The sequence below is a fragment of the Balaenoptera ricei genome, chromosome 7 (genome assembly GCF_028023285.1).
Source record: "Balaenoptera ricei isolate mBalRic1 chromosome 7, mBalRic1.hap2, whole genome shotgun sequence".
In the NCBI taxonomy this organism is placed as follows: Eukaryota; Metazoa; Chordata; class Mammalia; order Artiodactyla; family Balaenopteridae; genus Balaenoptera; species Balaenoptera ricei.
In genome coordinates, this window is record NC_082645.1 from 66,714,050 (window position 1) to 66,732,705 (window position 18,656).

Consider the following 18,656-nt stretch of genomic DNA (forward strand, 5'->3'; position numbering starts at 1 on the left):
CAAATGTGCAGATAAAAGTAATGGTAAGAAGTCATACATTCACCATGTGGTTTTTAGTTGGGGATTCAAAAAGGAAAATACAGATCAATAATTCATATCACATTGTAGTTAATGGTTTACTGGAAATTAGTTTAACGATGAAACTTTTCCCATCTCGAATATCTGTATTCACCTTTTCCTGAGTTATTTGAACTTGCTCTTTTTTGGTAGTGATGCCTTCTCTAGTTCTTGATACTAAATCTTGTTCTTTGACTTTGGGCATGGCAACTATGACTTTAGGCACCACTGTTTTCCTAGTTTCTTTCATTATCTGGTCACACAATAAAAAAAAAGATGAGAAAATGGTCATTAAATTTCATATAGCCTCTAATAAAAGAAATTAAGTCAAAGCTGAGACAGGAAGAATATTTCTTCCTATGCAAGGACATTTTATCATCTGAGTTGCTTTGATCATCCATACTGTTTCATTGGTAACAGTATCAAAATAAGTTCAGTCTAAAAGAAAAACATGTGATGAGCAATAAAAGGATGCATTTCTCTTTCTCACCTTATTCTCCTCATAATTTATGGGAAATGCCAATAGAGTCATAAAAAAATACATAATTTTGCATTTTATCAATTGACTTGTACACTGGAGTCTTCAATAGAAACATGTTAAATATTAAGGTGAATTATAATATCATATTAGTAAGAACCCAAAGAAAGTCTGAAAAGTTAGGAAAGAAAAGTGGCAGTGAAAGCTAGATAGACAGCAAAAGGTTCCTGAGAGATTCTGAAGTTTTCTGTATGAGTCATAAGAAGAGAAGGAGGTGAAAAGGTGATGATTAAGACCCAGGATGAAAATGTAGGTGGCTTGCAAATGGAATGAAACAAGAGTGAATTTCACACCAGCAGGAATTTGTCACCTTTTCATGAGTTACATGCATTTGATCTTGTTGTGTGACAATTTCTTCTTGAGCTCCCAGAATTATTTCTAAGTCTGTGGGCTTGGCAGTGGCAACTACCACCATGGATGCAGCAGCTGTCTCAGCTTTCTGTATTATCTGATTTTCAGAGTAAAATGAAGGTTAGAGTTTCAAAAGGCACAGGAGAAATGGCAAGATATCCTTTCAACATTCGGGAGAATACAGAATGTTCGGTGGTGAGAGAGGAAATATCACAGTTCCATTTTGAGGGCCTACACTTGTGTTTAAAACCCAGGAGTGGGCTTCTTTTCTGCCCACCTGCCCCTGAGTAAATTGTCCTAGAAACTGAAAAGGCCTCATCTTTAAGATATGTTGACACATTAGGGAACTTAATGAGCACCCGCTAGCAAATGGCTAGGCAACTACAGTTAGACTGAACTCGCCAGTCACCAGCATTGCAATGGTAACAGGGATTTCTATGCCCTTCATTATGCCAACTTGGGTTCCTGTGCATTCAAAATCTCTCACTCACTGTAAGGAGAGGGAACTTCATCCAAAGACCTCTGGCCAGCCTTTTAAGTATATAGTGTTCTGAGCTGGATCTTTTAAGAAAAGTAGCTCTGGGATCAACAAAGAGCTTGAGATTAAGAGAGGCTGGCCAAGTTGGAAAAACCTCAATGTCACTGAAATCTACTTGAACATGAAAGAATTCAAAAGTTGCCTCTTGCTAGACCCAATAAGGCTTGATTTCATACATGGGAGAGAAGTAGATTTTGGTGATATTGGGGTTTTTCCAACTTGGCTCTACAGCACAAAAGCAGCAAACACTTCTGGGTCACTGTTGATCAACCAGGAATTAGAGCACTTTCTTGAAGAAGTACTGGTCTTCTCTGATGTCCAGCAATCCCTCACTTTCCCTTGATATTTAGTTGGAGTATTCGTGGCTGGTGTGTGTGTGTGTGTGTGTGTGTGTGTGTGTTTGTGTGTGTGTAGGCGCATACACATGCATGTGTCTTCCAACTATGTCAGGTTTGTGTGTTACAATTTAAGTGACCAAGGGCTTAGGTTATGCATGAAAAAACTGATTGTACCAGTGGGTAACTGGGCTGGAGTGATATCTATCTTCCACTTAATTATGCTCTAGAAACGTCACTGATGTGCCCCAAACTATTCTAGTAGATAGACAATTTCCTTGAAACTGATCAGTTGAGTGGAAAATTGTATAATGAGAGCAGAATTTCCGTCATGAAAGAGTTTCAATACTAGATATAGAGAAACAACAGAAAGAAAATATACACAAAAGACTCCTCCACTTAGAGGTTTTGGTTAGAGGATACATGTAGCTGGCTGGAATGTGATATTTGTCAACAAATTACAACGTATTTACAAAATTTGACTTACCGTTTCTTGTGTTATTTGTTTTTGTTCTTGTTTTGTAGTAATTTCTCCGGTTATTCTAGTTTCTCGTTCTTTGGCTTTAGCTGCGGAAATTACTACTTTTGGTACAAATGCTTTTTCGGCTTCTTTTCTTATCTGAAATCAATGATAAAAACAAAACCTTATTGTCTCCCGATCTCTAATGGAAGTGACATAATGTTTACTAAATATAAAAAAATAGGAAGTAAAATAAGAAAAGTCCTTTTTCTAGAGATATCACTAAATAAAATAAATGATCACATTTTCATTAATATGACCATGCTCTTTATTTGCATAAACCATAAGTTATGTTGCTTAGAGAAAAAAAATTGGATTCAACACTGCTTTGGAGAGTGTAGTCTTCTTTAAAAAGACTTCCAATTTTTATAAATGGATATATGGCAATATTATTTTGTGTCACTTTGTCATCTAAAGGAAATCTTAGAGCATAGGATATTAGAATGGAAGACCTTAGAAGTAATACTGTCTGACTCTTTAATTTTATATATAAAAAATCAAGTATAGATGATTTATAATCCACATTTATATGATAATTTTGCTTCAAAAAATTTCCTAAATATTGTGATGGTTTGGAATATCAAGACTTACTTTTCTAAAATTGAGACATTAAAGGGAGAAAAGTTTCGTACACATCCCAGGCAAAATGTTTTCCAAATCCTTAACCCCCTGAAGATACTGCATTTGGATCTGGACACCTAAGGTATATGTGGGGGAAAACGGGGTGCTGGGGGGGCAGTTTTCTCCATTTGCCTCTTTGCCATTCTCAGGCATCATCACTGAAATTCAGGATCTCAGGGTTAAAAGAGGCTTGAAAGTTATCTTCCCAAACCACCCAACTGACAATCGGATTGGGTGGCCAACAGCCCTATCAGTTGGTCTCATCTAATTCACTCCTGAATGCCTCCAATCATGGCGCTGTCTTTTTCACTTTTTCTGGTTATTTCACCCGAGAAGGCCATGCTCTTCATCTCATTTCAAACCCATGTTCAAATGTTCTCTTAAGGAGTCAGGAAGCAGTTGCTAAGCTATTTTCAAAGCACTGTGTGTTCAGTGTTCTTTTCCACTCTTCCCAGTTCCCACCTCAGCATCTACTTCTCCATCCCTCGTAGTCACATATTTAGCCAGTGCGTCTCCAGGCCAGTGTAGATGAGACCCCTGTTTCTACTTCTGCTATGTGTTCCCAGAGTTCCCTTTTGTCTACACAAGGGAAGCGTTTGGTGACTCTAAGGGACTTTGGTATCCAGTATCCAGGGATACAGAGATACAGGGGATTTTATTAGTGTGAAACAACCGTGTTGCTCACGAAACAACACCCTTCGTGGTAAACATTATTATCTGTGTTGACGCTGGTAATCACAATAATAATTTCATATCAAAAACCATTTTCACCTGTTCATGAGTTATGTGCACCTGCTCTTGTTCTGTGGTAATTACTTCTCTGGTTCTTGCTTTCAATTCTTGTTCTTTTGCTTTATCGGCGGCCACTACCACCTTAGTTACAGCAGTCTTCTCTGCCTCCTTTTTTATCTGATTTTCATAGGGGAAAGAAAAGACATACTGTAATGCGCCTCACATAAAAAGTCACAATAATAAATCAGGATAAAGACATAAATGTTACACAGGAGAGGACAAGGAGGAAAGCTAGAGTGATTTTAAACTATAACAGAAAATCCATTCAAATATGAGATGGGAAATTATCTTGGATTTATAACACCTTTCAGCTATGAATCAAGTGTCACGTTTGTTTTGAGGAAAGTAAAAGCAAAGTTCTTTGGGGGAAGCTTAGAGAAAGGTAATGGCAGCCCTGAAATAATGGTTTTCCTGCCTGGCTCTTGGAGAGACTGAGCTCTGGATGGACCGGTCTGGAACTACAGCTCTGAACGCACATGTACCGTCTTGTTCAGCTGACTTTCTCGGCCACCTTTGCCTGTCTTAACTCAGGAGTGCCCTGATACTTTGGATACCTTGTCTGACCTCCTGTCTTGACTTTCTGAGAGTTAACTCTTACCTGCCTAGCTGTCTGACTTAGACCAGGTACTTAGAATGTTTGTATCTTGAACACCTTTGGTCTCAGACCACCTCCTGCTCTGAAAGGCCTAAAAGTCCGGGCCATGGTGGGCTCAGTGTTGTCCTCAAAGCCATGTGAGCACTGATTGCATGCACAGCTCAGTGTGCATGGCCCCAGGCCTACCTGTTCTTGAGCAGGTTGGATGCGCACAGCAGTCGTGGTTGTCCTCTGAGCAGTCTGCTCTACAGCGCTGATAACTGGTTCTCTCACTCTGGCCATATCAACAGCAGCAACAACGGTTGCAACAGCTGCACTTTTGTCAGTTTCTGGTCTCACCTGGATTGGCAGTGACCAAGCACATTACTTTGTGAAATGACACGCCCGGTAGAAAATACAAAAGAACAGTGGAAACCAAGCCACCTAGAGTACAGTAAACACATGCATAAGCATTTATCATTGCCAAGAGAGATATGGTAGGTACTATGAAAACCTACGTTTATGAAAAGCTCACAGATTTAGAGCCTTTGTTCCAATTAAAAAACGCTTTTACAGAGCATAAGCCAAATTGGGTTTTCAGTTTCGGTTATATTCTTATGTTCGTATGCATTTTCCCTGCAACCTGCACAGACTGCGTTTCATGGCAGGATTCTGTTGGGAGAAACCAGACGTGAAAGGAAGAGAAAGGAAGCTCTGACAGTACCTCTGCAGCCCCAGCAGCACCAGCCCCTGCCGCTCCGCTGATGGTCACTTGCTCCTGGATCCCGTATCTCCCTTCCCATCTCTCCTCTGTCCTGATCTGAGTAGCACTTGTCACCATGGTTTCTCTCATCTCAGACTCAGATGAAGCCATGTAGCCCTCTTGCTTCCAAGGGGGAGGCACTTCGGGGCCTGGGGGCATGGTGGGCGCCTGAGCCTTCCGGACGAGTAACGGAGACTTAATGGATCTGATGGGGGACGTGGAGATCCTCCCCGCCGGAGACACGGACCTGAAAATCAAATGGCAGAGGTCAAAGAATGCCAAGACAAGGAACTACTCCCTTGGTCATCAGATATGAATAAAGGAAGAAAAATCTGGAAGTGTTTAATTTAAGGCAGAGTTTTAAAATCCATGGCTTGGGACTTCCCTGGTGGTGCAGTGGTTAAGAATCCACCAGCCAATGCAGGGGACACGGGTTGGATCTCTGGTCCAAGAAGATCCCACATGCCGCGGAGCAACTAAACCCGTGCGCCACAACTACTGAGCCTGCGTGCCACACTACTGAGCCCACGCGCTGCAATTACTGAAGCCTGCGTACCTAGAGCCTGTGCTCCGCAAGAAGAGAAGCCACCGCAACTAGAGAAAGCCCGCGCACAGCAATGAAGACCCAATGCAGCCAAAAATAAATAAATAAAATTTAAAAAATAAATAAAAATAAAATCCGTGGCTCAATAACCTATACAGAGGCAAGTAATGTACTTGAAAGTAATTTGTTTTAAATCTCAGTGAGCCTTATTCTCATCTGCTGTAATTCTGTAAGAGAATCAGATTTAATCCTAAACTAAAGAGTTCTGTGCCCCGCCCCACCTTTTCGTGTTTAGAAGTCAAGACAGCAGAAGGCGTGTCCTTAAAATACAGTCAAAGAAAGGACATGGCAAATATGGTAACCATAACTCTAAATTTCTCTGTACTCCCAATTCTGGGTGGGAGGTGAGGGGACGTCAAATAGGTGTTGAAGGAAGAGAGGTTTCTGTAATCAAAATGCTCATGCAGCTCAAGGCTAAACAAGGTAAACCTTTTTTTAAATTTTCCTGCAGGATTTCCCACAGCCTTCATCATGCCCATATGCCCTGTGAATTGCAAGGCTTTCTCATTACTCTTTTTGCAGAACTTTTTTGGGTGTAGGCTGTACAATGCACTTTGCAAACTGCTGTTCTGGTCAAAGTATGGTAAACTGCTGTTTTAAATTTATTCTGTCTTTGTTTACCCTCACCCTCACTGTATTGTACTCTGGACTTCTTTTAAATATCCTTATAGTGGATAATTTGAAACCTAAGGATTCTATAGTTTTTGATTAAATTGATAAAATGGTTTCTTCCAAAACAGTTTTCATCGTTTTTTATGTGTGTCCAAACTGCAATAGCATCAGTTCAAGAATCTGGGTACTGAATCAAGGCATTTACAGACAAAAATGACAGTTCCTAATCTATAGTAATAATTCCAGGCATTATTTTAAGATGAAATTTTTCATAATTTAATTCTTGATCCAAAGGGTTTATTATACTTTTCCCTCTAGGTGGCAGTATTGCCTTATCATTGCATTTAACTACTACATGCTGGAAAATATTTATAAATGTATTCTGTCACTACATAGGGTATTTAACTTACACTGATCATAAATGAAACAATTATTCTAATTAAGGCTCAAGGTACAGTTGATATCTTCTCTAAATTACAGAGTAAATTAATAGAACATTACAATATTAACCAGTTTCATGAAGAAATGTTCAATCATTTTCTTGAAGAAGGGTTTTTTGGTGAAAATCAATTTACATTTTATAAATGGAGTTGTGATCAACTAAAGGTAGATCTAGGGGAACAAGTATCTACTCTGAAAGTGACTGCCTTAGAACCATAACAAAGACCAGTTTAGAATAACATAGGGTTTACACCAATTGAAGAAAAGCAAAGTGACATGTATTTCCAAGTTTCAACCTGTGTCTTATTCTTGCTGTACCTAGTAAAGTGGGTCTAATTCAAATAGAGTTAAAGACATGATTACCATGACATGAGTGATTAGCAGCAGGTTGCAGGTAAGCCCATAACTGTGAAAATCAATGTAATTTGAGTCATTATAGGAAAGTGTTTATTTCTGCTCTTACAATAAAAAAAAAAAAATCACCTGGTCACAGCTAGATACAATGCACCTTATTCAATGAAATATGTTTGCCTTTCTCTATAACAAAAATCAAGATTAGACTGTAAGACATTTTAGGAAATTGTCTATCCTGGATAACCATTATTTTCTCCACAAATTGATATTTAAATTTCTTATTTTAAAGCAAATTTGGGGGGCTAAATAATTGGGATTGTTATTAATGAATTCTCAGTACTTCTAAGACAGTCAAAATACTCCATAGAATCAGGGAAGCTCTGTAATTCTAAATGACTGTTAGGCTTGGATTAAAAATACGGTGAGGTTGTTATCTCCCCCAGAAATCACATGTGGCCTGTCTTGTGATTTCGTGGTATGCAAACTTGGAGTTAGCCTGAGATAGAACACTTTTTTTGATAGCCAGACACGTTTTTAAAACTAGCTTTTTGGTCAAGGCTTCATATTAGTGTTTACCAATATCTTTAAAGTGGCCACTATAATAAAGACTGGAAAATATCTGGCATTTCTCCATATATTTGTTGGACATTACATTGCCTCTGGTGTGAAACGCCTGTCTTTCGTCAATTTTTTTTTCATTTGTGTTGCTTGTTTTTTCTTTAATAATTAATTTGTGGAAGCTTTTTGATACATCTAGTGTATTAGTCCTTTGTCATAAGTATTGCAAACATTTCCCCCGAGATCCACGGTTTGCATTTGCTTATTTATAGGGTCTTATCCAGCATCAACATGTACAGTTGTATAGATTATGCACTGTTTCTAGGCTTGTACAATTCACACGGTAGCCATTGTATGTTTGTTTTAATATTTTATGGCAGAGGCAATGACATATCTCGAGGAAGAGGCACACTTGAATTTTTTTCACAAATGCACTGTTTGGTGTAGCAATGACCTTGCTTTTGCCATACATAAATTTTTATTTTTATGTTGTTGAGTCTGTAAATCTATTTTAAAAAGCTCTTCCCTACAGTTGTTTTTCCAAATTTTCTTCTCTTTTATTTTTGTGATTTATTTTTTAATTTAGCTCTTTAGTCAAGCTGAGATTTATTCTGTAAATGGTGTAGGTAGAAGTTTATATTCAGTTTTTCCCAAATGGATAGTTAATTGGGACAGCATTCTTTACCGAGTAAAATATCCTTTCCCCACTGAACTGAAAGGTCACTTTGATTAAACACTGAATTTCCTGGATACTTGAATTCTATTTCTGGACCCTCTGTTCTGCTTTCCCCATGTATTTTCTATTCATTTACCAATACCATACTGTTTTGATTACAGTAACTTCCAATAAGTTTGAATATTTTTTAGATCAACTATCCACTTATTGTTCTTCTTTTAAAATTTTTCGTGGCAGGGGAACTTTCTCTACATTTAAAAAATTAATTTAAATTGGTCAAGAAACACTTTTTTATTTACTCCAAATTTCCCCCCCCCTTTTTTTTTTATCAGTTTATCATGTAAAAAAACCTCAGCATGTTAAGCTAAATCCCAAAGTTTCAAATTTGCTACGGATAATTTATACTTGCTTATATATTGGATTGGCCAAAAAGTTCGTTCGGGTTTTTCTGTAAAACGTTACGAAAACTTTTTGGCCAACCCAATAGTTTCTGAGCCCTGATGATACATTCTTTCTTTCTAATATACCTCCATATTAACTAAGCATAGAAACCTAACAGAAATCCATTTTATATTCTAGACAAAATAACATAAGCACAGGCAAAATATTTAGGAGGTTTTACTTATTATTAGAGCAGAAGAACACTTGTATAATTATTTTATATCTACAAGATACCTTCAACTAATTATCTCACTGAACCCTCACAACACACCTTGAGATAATTCTTACTGTGTTTCTCTATAATTTACAAATGACATGACTAAGACCTTAAGCAAATTATTTAACTTCTTTAGCTCTGGTCACCTAGCTATAAAATTAGGGGTGATAATTCTTAGAGGTTGCTATGAATATTTAATGAGATAATATACACAGAGTGCCAATCAAATGTCTGACATAGAGAAAGTGGTCAATATATATTAGTGATTATTTTATTATTATAATTATTTTCTAAGTCACATTTTAAAAAGTAATCAAGCTGAGTGAACGCAGGGCTTCCAACCCTAAATTCTGTGCTCTTCTCATTTCTCTCTTTTTCTTGACTCCTAAAGCAGATATTAAATGGTATACAAATAAGAATTTAGAATTAGAGTTCATAAAGTTCTCCAATTTACCAGGGGACAGTGAGGATTTGTGAAAATCATAACCAGTGTCTTTTTGGTTTACCTCCTTTATCACACCCTACATTTCTTATTTCTTCCTTTTATCTCTCGTCTTATTGGATTAAACCTAATTCGAAAATGCATAATGATCCCTTTTAAAAGGCTTTACCTGATGGGAGATGGGGTCGGTGCCCGCACATGTCTGACCGGGGATGGGGAGTGTCTTATCGGTGATGGGGACTGCTGTCGAGCCAACTGTGCTTTGGCAGCAATGGATGGTGGTGTGGGAGACCTTGACTTTGGCTTAGGAGGTATCCTGGGAGGTGTTTTATGCGGCAGCTGTTGCCCAGCGGCACCATCTATTACCATCTCAACTGTTGCAATTGATCTGGCATCAAAGTGGGCTTCAATCTTCTGTAAAAGAGAAAAACGAAGCCCATGGTGAGGAGAAATTGTTGATGAAGCAACAATCTGAAAGGCTTAAAACCTGACAGTATATATTAAAAAAAAAAAAAAAAACCTTTTCAATTTGAGTTTGTCGTGTTTCTGAAATCTGAGCAGTCGAAACAATTGTCTTCGTCTTTTTAGCGGGTACTACTTCTTCACCTGTAGGAAGGGAAAGATAAATATTTAGAAGGGAACACAAGGACCCATTTTTAAAGGCATTATGTTAATTCTGACTACAAAGTCAACAAGATTTTCTGTGTCCCAATGGGCAAAAATGCAGAAAGTTTTGGATTTTGTATGAATATAAGTTAGCTTTAAACATAGAAAATATTTATTATTAGATATGAGAATTTAATTAGAATCCTTTTTTAAAAAATTCCATCACTTGCCAATAATTTGAAAACATAGATGACTTAATTGAAATACTTCCCAGTTTCTAGTTGGGTTAAAAACCACAGATTGCTTCAATGATTCTAAACTCCTGTGCGGAATCTCAGAGACTTTTCATGGGTGTTGAAAGGCCAGCTTTGATTTCAACTCACAGCATCCCCAGACCTCAGAGGGCAGGCAGGTGGACCCCTGACCCCACTTGGTCCTAAATCCTTCCCCTCCCCTGCTCTCTGTTCCTCAACCTCCAGCACATACCTTGAACCAGTAATTCAGCAGTGGAAGTAGCTCTTCCAACGCTATTGGTGGCATTTACTGAATAAGTGCCAGAGTCTTCAGGGTATGCTTCCACAATCAGTAAGCTGTAGAGGTCGCCTTCTTGTGAAATTTGGAAATCAAGGGAGCTGTGGATTTCGGCTCCGTCCCGGTAGAACTTCACCACAGGTGTAGGGATTCCAGTCACTCTCACTTGGAGTCGCACTTGGCTTCCTTGTCTCACGGTCATGCTCTGCAGCCGTTGAACAAAGTTGGGTGGCGCTGTCTCCACTGCAGCGGGAAGGGAAGAAAATTAGGACTGGCGCCAGCCAGGGCGCTCCCAACAAGCTATTTTTAAATGATTACAGCTCTGGTGTCCAAACCAGGCAATGGCTAGCTGAACCAAACACGCCTGACTGTCCTTGAGCCCAGCTCATCCATCAGATGACAGTAAGAGCAGAGCCAGGAGGTGGCAGAGGGCACCCCGCCACCATATTTGATTTGCTTTGTCTTGTTTAGCTGTTCTAGGCCACCACATTTTTTTTTTTTTAAAGAAAAAGCCTAGATCTTGTTATAACGTTTCTAGGGGATCTTTCCTGCACTTCCTCCCAACTTCACATCTAGCACTATATTAATATGTTAAGGTAACTTTACATATTTCAGGAAGTTGCACTAAAATGAATTCCAGTGGTTGGTTTGCTGGATACACCTGTGACTTACAGAATCATTAAGTTTTAATTTAAATTAAAAAATCCCAAATTGGCTCCAACTTAATCAGTATTCAAATAACCCAAATATGTATTTGCATTTAAAATGTTAATCCAAATAATGACGTGATTTAATGTTAGATGCTACAGAAAGGGGATTTTTTTGGCTAATTATGTTGGAAGAAATTTTTAATAAAATAAATGTGAAGGGTGAGTGGGATTAATCTTGACATGTGTTTGAGTCATAAACAACAGCAGATGCTGTCAGCCTTGTGCATTTTCCCTTTCTGAATTTTCTGGGTGTATGCTAAAGTTCATGCCTGACGTTACCTGATGTTCCTTCTGTTTTGGTCAATGATAGTCCTATACTTAAACAGTGCTGAACGTATAGTTTATTGGATAAACATATATAACATTATGCAGCTCATGAAAGATATTGTTATGTAATGTGTAAAGTAATGCAATGTTCTTTGTACTAATGTCTTACGAAGAAGTAAAGGATGGAGAAAAATGACAGAGGCCACGAAGACTGGTGGTAACTTTTGTGGGGAAACTGTGTCCTGCATTTGAATCATAAACAAGCATTTGCCCTATTTCTGTGTACGCTTACTGTGCAATGTTTTTAGAAATGGAAAGTAAATAAAGCATTATTAAATGTTATGGCCTAGAGCAGTATTTCTTAAATGGGTGTTCTGTGGACCACTGGTATCAGAATCATCTATGTGCTTGTTAAAGTGTGAATTCCTGGAGATATGCCTATTTCCTTAGCAGGCGTATAGACAAGGCTCCAGGCCTTTCTACTTGCTCAGAAACATGATTTTTAATATTTCCTTAATATACTTTTGAGTGCATAATATGTGTATAGAGGAACTAGTTCTCAGCCACTTTTTTGAGGAAAACCAAATTCCAAAAGACAAACAACTTTGCCACCAATGCAGTGTCCAGTGGGCCCTTCTCTAGATTCGAGATGCATCTGCATGTGCTCAGTAGCTTTGGGGGGACTCCCTTCCCCAGGCCCTGGAGATGCCCTCTGGGGGTGGTGCAGGGGACAGGCAGGTCCCCTCCGGCCTACCTGTCACGAGAAGCTCAGCAGTACTAGTCGCTTGTCCAGATCCATTGGTGGCTCTCAGGGAGTATCGTCCACTGTTGGCTTTAGTCACGGCGGGGATCATCAGTCTAGCGCGGCCATCGCTAAAGGAGATCTGCACGCCGGGCAGAGTGGAAGTGGAAATCACCTGGCCATCCCTAAACCAGCTCACCTCAGGAACTGGGAAACCTGGAGAACAAAGAATTCATCTTTATGTTTGGGGCACTGCAAAGTCCTCTGTTCTGTCCCATTATGTTCACTTCCTTGTCCTAAACCATAAAAGCTATCCAGAGAGTCATGCTATTTAATGTTAGTGAAAATTTGACAGCTGTGTGATAAAAGTGTAAACTTACAGACCATTAGGAAGGTCTGTGGGTTCACGTGGAGGCCAGCACCTTCATTCTATAGGGGAGGAAACTGAAGCCAAAAAAGGCTCAATGATCTTTCCAAGGTCCCTCAGCTGGCAGTGGCACACAGAGGACTAGATTTGCCATCACCTGCCCTCCTGCCCAGGGTTCTATCTGATGCAATTTAATAGACATCATTAAAATCATGAAAGAGACTTATAAAAATGAAGAGCCAAGGAAACTGTGAGATGAAAAGTGACTGTTGTCCTCTTCAAAAACAAATGAAGAACAAAAGCAGCAAAGGGATCTAAAAGTTCAGCCGAATAAGCACAAGAGAGCACGCTCAGCCCCCTACCTCCTCTGGGTTACAGGGACCCTGTCTTCCTGACCTCTCCTGCCTTTCAAATGTGCTTCAGTCAAAATGCCACACAAAGGAGGGGCAGCTTCTCATACAATAAGAGATGATGCCGAACCAAGTCTTTCAGACCAACATGGATACTTGGAGTTGCAGGTAGAAAAGTCAAATTCTCTTCACCCACCATGAATCATGGAGCTAATGACTATATGTACACGGCTGGATGCTTTAAGTATACTAAAATTCTGCATTCAGAAGGCATGAGGCAAATTCAGAACACGGTTTATTTTGCCTTTGGCATGAAGGCTGGTGATCTAACTCCTTAAACTGAGGAGGTGAGGCTAAGCGAGAGAAAGTTTATTTTGTTGTCCTTACATTAGCCAATCTCGCACTGTGGCCAAGTGAATAGTTTATTTAACGAATTCATGGGTGTTCAAATATTTTCAGTGGTGTTTTTCTCAGAATGTATTAACACAAAGTGTGAAGGAACAAGGAGTTATGAGGAAGCCAGATTCCATTACTCCACAAGCAGGCAAACTTCCCACTGAAGCCATATGTGTTCTGCTCAGTTCAAAAGTTACTGAGTGTTACAAGATAAATAAGTAAATTATTTGGAAGTCAGAGATTATCATACAAGAGAGGAATTGAACTGGTCTCTATATACATATGCAATAGAAATTGAAGAATGATTATATGTTATTTGTGCGATGTAAAATAAAGTGTTATCCAGCTATGAATAAGATTGGTACATAGACAGAAAACAAAAGGAAATCTCATTTTACATCTTTATTATAAGCCATAAAGTTGAAAAAAAAAAAAGAGGAACAGTGTACCATAGAGGTACATCAAGCATCAACTTTTAATTAATCCATAAAATCTTACATGACCAGTTATAATACTGCAGAAGGAGAAAATATTGATTAAATAAATTTGAGATTAAATAATTTTGAGATTATTTACAATATAGTTCATAGATTATCCCCATTTTGTCACGTGATGATAGGTCCCAGAAATCATCCATTTTCAAAACCATCCCTAAACTGAGTTATAAAGAAGAAAAAGAAGAAAAAAAAAGAGACAGAAGAACTTCCTGTTAAATACAATTCTAGGGTTAATGTTTGTTTCTCTTTAATATGTGAACCAGAGTGGCATATATTATTTTGGGGTGTCATTTCAAAATGACTGGAAAATCTTTTCATTGACTAGAATCACTTAATAAAGATTGAAAGAAAGAAAATAAAATAATAAAATACCTAGGAGTTAGCTCATCACTGAAAGTTCTGCCACTGAGGAAAGTCAGTTGTACTGTTATTTTCCACATAAACCCACAGAGGCTCAGGCACACAGGCTACTCGCCCAGCAGCTCCATGACTGGCCCCTATTGGGCTGGAGTTCTTGGCTTCCAGTCTGGCTCTGCAGCTGAATCCAAAAATAGAATGACCAAATTTGGTCCTATTTAGCAGCTGGATTCTGACAGCTAATTTAATCCAATGCTAATTATTTTTCTTTGTGGAATTATAAATATGAATAGAACATTTTCAAGCCATTATATTGTCAGATTTTGTCAGAAGTCTGTGAACAGTATACTCTTACAATGACCCTTCCATAGAGGTGGGCCCATTTCACAAAGTCAAAGCAAGGCTTAAACTTGGTGTCAAGTCCTACAGCAAAGTTAATGGACAGGAGGCAAAGAAGACAAAGGGACAGTGTGAACGTGTGAGCTTACCACTAATGTGAGCCTCAAAGGTTGCGGTACTACCCTCCAGTACCACAACGCTTTGTAACGGCTGCGTAAACGTCGGTGCTTGAGTTGTCATCTTTTTAGGCACTCTGAAAAGGAAAAGAAATTAGAAGGTCACAGCTTAGGGCCACTCTGGCGCTACTCTGAAGATGGCAGACACACATTTTCCAAATGGGTTGCTTCTCAGATCATCTGTGGGCCCAGAGTGATGGGCAGGCCTTTTCTTTTGTGGCCTGAATTTGGCCTCTGAGTTGACTTGTAGCCTAACAGAGTAGCACGTCTAAGGGGGGGTGGAAAAAAAAAACTGAAGCAAGCAGAGCAAGGAATGTACCCTAGTGGTCAAAGAGGGAAATTCAGTCTTACCAAAGGTGGGAAATCTGAGAGAGAGTTGGGAGAAAGGGAAAGCTGGAGGAAGCTGGGGGTAGTGACGAATAATAGAAGATATGTGTGAAAAGTGTAAAACGAATCTTTGCATCGGTTCAATGTCAGAAAGAATTATTTTAAAAAATTTCCTTCCTCCCAATATTTTTCAGACACTGTATCTGTATTTATAAAGTTGACATAGATTCAGGCACTATTACCTTAAGTAATCCAGGTGATTATTTAAAATAGTCACCAAAACTAAAAACTTGAACTTTGCAATTTCTTTCCTTACTTGAAAAGTTTTGGAAAGCCTGGTCAACTATGCAAACCTTTTGTAGACAGCATACGGTGTTTTTTAGTCCTTAATATTTCTTCATATTGTAACTGCTCAGTAAATGCTGCTACTGCTGAAGTGAATATTCAGGAAAGTTTAAATTTAACTGAGCAGGCCAGTATTTATTATAGATCTGTAAGAAAAATACTGACTTGAGTTCTTAATAAGGAACAATGTGCAAACTCTGAAAAATGGAAGGCTGGTCTGAAATGCAGTTGAAGTGAAAGCACCTATGCTTTCATAGCACAAATATTAAAAATCAAAGAAATTAACATGAAATCGGCAGTTAAGTTCTTTTGTTAAGTGGAAGCAAGTACTTTGCCTATCAGTTTTAGAGAGATTATGAGAAGAAATTTCTGAGACATAAATATCTTGTTATTGAATGTGACTATTCCACTATTCTGATATAAAAAGCAGATTCTCAGTTGTCAATTGCTTCATTACTATTTTTCATAAAATTCTCTATTTATTAAAAGTTTGTGGAGCAATCACCTAATTCTGTACCTTATTGTAACTTTTTACTTAGTTAAAAAGAAAATGAAACTAGAATTCTCTGAGACAATAACATTTATATTTGAAAAATTCAGATAATATCCAAAAGAAACTGTTGCCAAGAACTTCTTAGTGTAGCATATTATCTTTAGGACACAAAAATAACTTTTTGTGTCAAACTTCTCCTGTTTCTAAGTGAGTGCATCTTCTAAAAATAGCTATATTCTTTTACACCATTTATGTTTTATATACCTATATATTTATAGGCATTTACAATTAGTAATCTAATTCCAGGAAGATGGGAAATCAAGGTATAATTTGAAATAAGAAGTCTCTAAAACATTATTTCTTACCCTTCTTAGTATCAACAATTATCTCATACCATATAATTTGATTGAGTTGATTAAAAATACATAATGAGATTCTGAGTATTTTAGAAAACAATCATATAGTTTTTCTTTTTTTCCAAATTTCTAAATATATTGCAATTAACTGGCCTAAATTGGTCTTCTATTCCTATTGTTTAGGTAAATTTTGTTGCTTTAGCATTTGCTCTTGAGAGGCCTTTGTCTAATTATGGCTGAAGGTATGCATCTGAAATGTCATGCTCCCAAAATAAACTCTCCAGCGTTGACTGACAGCAGGCAAGTGTTCTGTCACTGTCCTGCAACTGATACCTCAGCAGTTGATTCCCTTAAAAAGTCATCAGGGTGTAGTTGATACCACATGCATTTTATCAGAGCTATTCTTGGTGTGTCTCACGTTATCACTGAGTAATATAACCTTGAACATTCTCAACAAACAAAAAGTGTCTATAAAAGAAGCAAGCATTTCTATCACCATTTCAGACCTCAACTTTTAATACTTTTAGAATATTAGGTGCATTTAAACAATTTGAATCACTGACTGTGCTGATATGCTAAAGCATCGAACTTTTGAAAGGAAAAGCCTTCACACATTTCAAAACAGAATTTAACAAGCAGATTCAAATAGAGGATCAGAACCAGCCCCAAGTAGTTAGACAAACACCTCTATATAGGCATTTAGCACACAAAGAAAATGGGGAACTAGAAATCGATAAGGACGGGACTACTAATAAGAAAGAAAATATGCTGCTCACCTGATTTCTCAGGAGTGCCCAAAAAGGGTGGGACTAAGCCCAAGGTTGCTTCTGAAACGACGTCCTATCTAGAGTTGGTTTTTTCGACCATCTCCAACATGAATCGGTGAGCCTCTAAACTTAAAAACAAAACTACACAGTCAAGACTGTGTAGTTTTGCTTTTCTATGCAATCCCTACACCCGAGGCGAGGCTGGGAATGCACGACTGCTCACGGGTCAGGGTCTGGCCCAGCCCTTATATTTGCCAGATCTGCTGACAGCCCCACATCTCAGGGCAGGGCGCTGGCTGATTGGCTCTCCCAGGAAAGCATGATGGGAGCGGGACCTATTTGGTAGCGGCGCAGACCACCTGTTCTTCTGATTGGCAGTGCTAAATTTAGCATGTCAAAAGGGGCTTTACCAAGGGAACAGAACCGTACTTAAAAACTAACTCTGTTGAGGCTTGGGGAAGAGCACTTGTTGCCCATGTTAAAATCGGAAAATAACCGGTCTGAGGAGAATTTGTGGCAATAGAAAACACTTGTGGGCAATTATACAAAACAGCTCCAAACCTGAGGAGGACTCTGCCCTGAGGCCCCATTCCTGTTCCCTTCCCCCATACAACCAACCAAATGGACCTGTCAATCATGACAACAGATGAGGGAGTTTATCTCATGCATAAGACTTCACCTTTTTTTTTTTTTTTTTGAAGAACCAGTGCCTAAAAACCTCAGCACTGAAGAGAGCTCATTTATACTATCTACTTTCTCCAGAATCCACTTGTACTGTGGGGAGAGTTAAGCCAATGTTAATGAGCTAAGTGTTTATACAGCCCTGCAAGAAATAAAGTTGAAAGGCAAAATCTGAACTCTGCTTAGATTTAGCCTAGACAGTGTAAGGATTTCTTTTTTCCAGATTTCATTTTTTTCTGGCATTAATATTTACAAATATACATGCACTGATCCTTAATGAGCAGCCAAGTCTTTTGTTTAAAACATCCATAGGGTTCTTTTTCAGGCACATGAAAGCTGCCTTACTAATCTCTGGAGTTTGCTCTTACTAATGGGAAGTAGTTAGGAGATGATATAGTTGCTATTTTAGAACTGAATTTAATTTCAAGCAACAGATATTTCAAATACAAAAGAGCATACCAGAAGAGCTTTAAAATAGTTCAGCTGAGAGATTTGTAAAGCTTCACTAAGAGGGAAGAAAATTGTCTTGTTGATAGTAAAAAGAGATTTTTCTTAATAAAAGACTAAAATTTTTAATTTTAAGTTAAATTTATGTCTGTAATAAAAATTTCCCCTGATGTGGAAGGCCATGCATTAGACTTTTCAACTTCCTGAGTATTTCATTCTTGGTAATTATTTATACAGTGATTAACTTGTTAACATTAAATAGGACTAAAACATACTGGACAACTTATGTAATATAGCTATATAGACAAGATGACATATTTATTTAAACATTTGTCTTTTCTTAAGCAGTGATATCTGTATTGTTGGTACTATTTTTCCTACTACAGACGCTATCTGACAAAATTCTGTTTGATTGCTTTATTCAGAAACAACTAGTTTCATGTTATGTATCTTAAAAATTATTCCCAA

General features: G+C 38.2%; 1 protein-coding gene across 45 annotated transcripts in view; it reads right to left on the reverse strand.

The window, feature by feature from the left end:
- The window catches only part of TTN (titin), a 285,370-nt gene extending 268,102 nt beyond the window's left edge, over positions 1-17,268 (reverse strand). For 43 of the 45 annotated variants that reach the window (XM_059928195.1, XM_059928199.1, XM_059928190.1 and 40 more), the window contains exons 1-11: positions 17,070-17,268; positions 14,746-14,849; positions 12,303-12,506; positions 10,527-10,814; positions 9,955-10,040; positions 9,604-9,848; positions 5,051-5,336; positions 4,534-4,686; positions 3,732-3,869; positions 2,307-2,438; positions 173-310 (exon numbers count right to left, since the gene is read on the reverse strand). In XM_059928195.1, coding sequence (XP_059784178.1) covers positions 173-310; positions 2,307-2,438; positions 3,732-3,869; positions 4,534-4,686; positions 5,051-5,336; positions 9,604-9,848; positions 9,955-10,040; positions 10,527-10,814; positions 12,303-12,506; positions 14,746-14,836 — 1,761 coding nt within the window. In that variant the 5' untranslated portion in view covers positions 14,837-14,849; positions 17,070-17,268. The remainder of the gene's footprint in view (positions 1-172; positions 311-2,306; positions 2,439-3,731; positions 3,870-4,533; positions 4,687-5,050; positions 5,337-9,603; positions 9,849-9,954; positions 10,041-10,526; positions 10,815-12,302; positions 12,507-14,745; positions 14,850-17,069) is intronic. The other 2 variants (XM_059928202.1, XM_059928193.1) reach the window with 1 other exon arrangement.
- Positions 17,269-18,656: the final 1,388 nt, after the last annotated feature.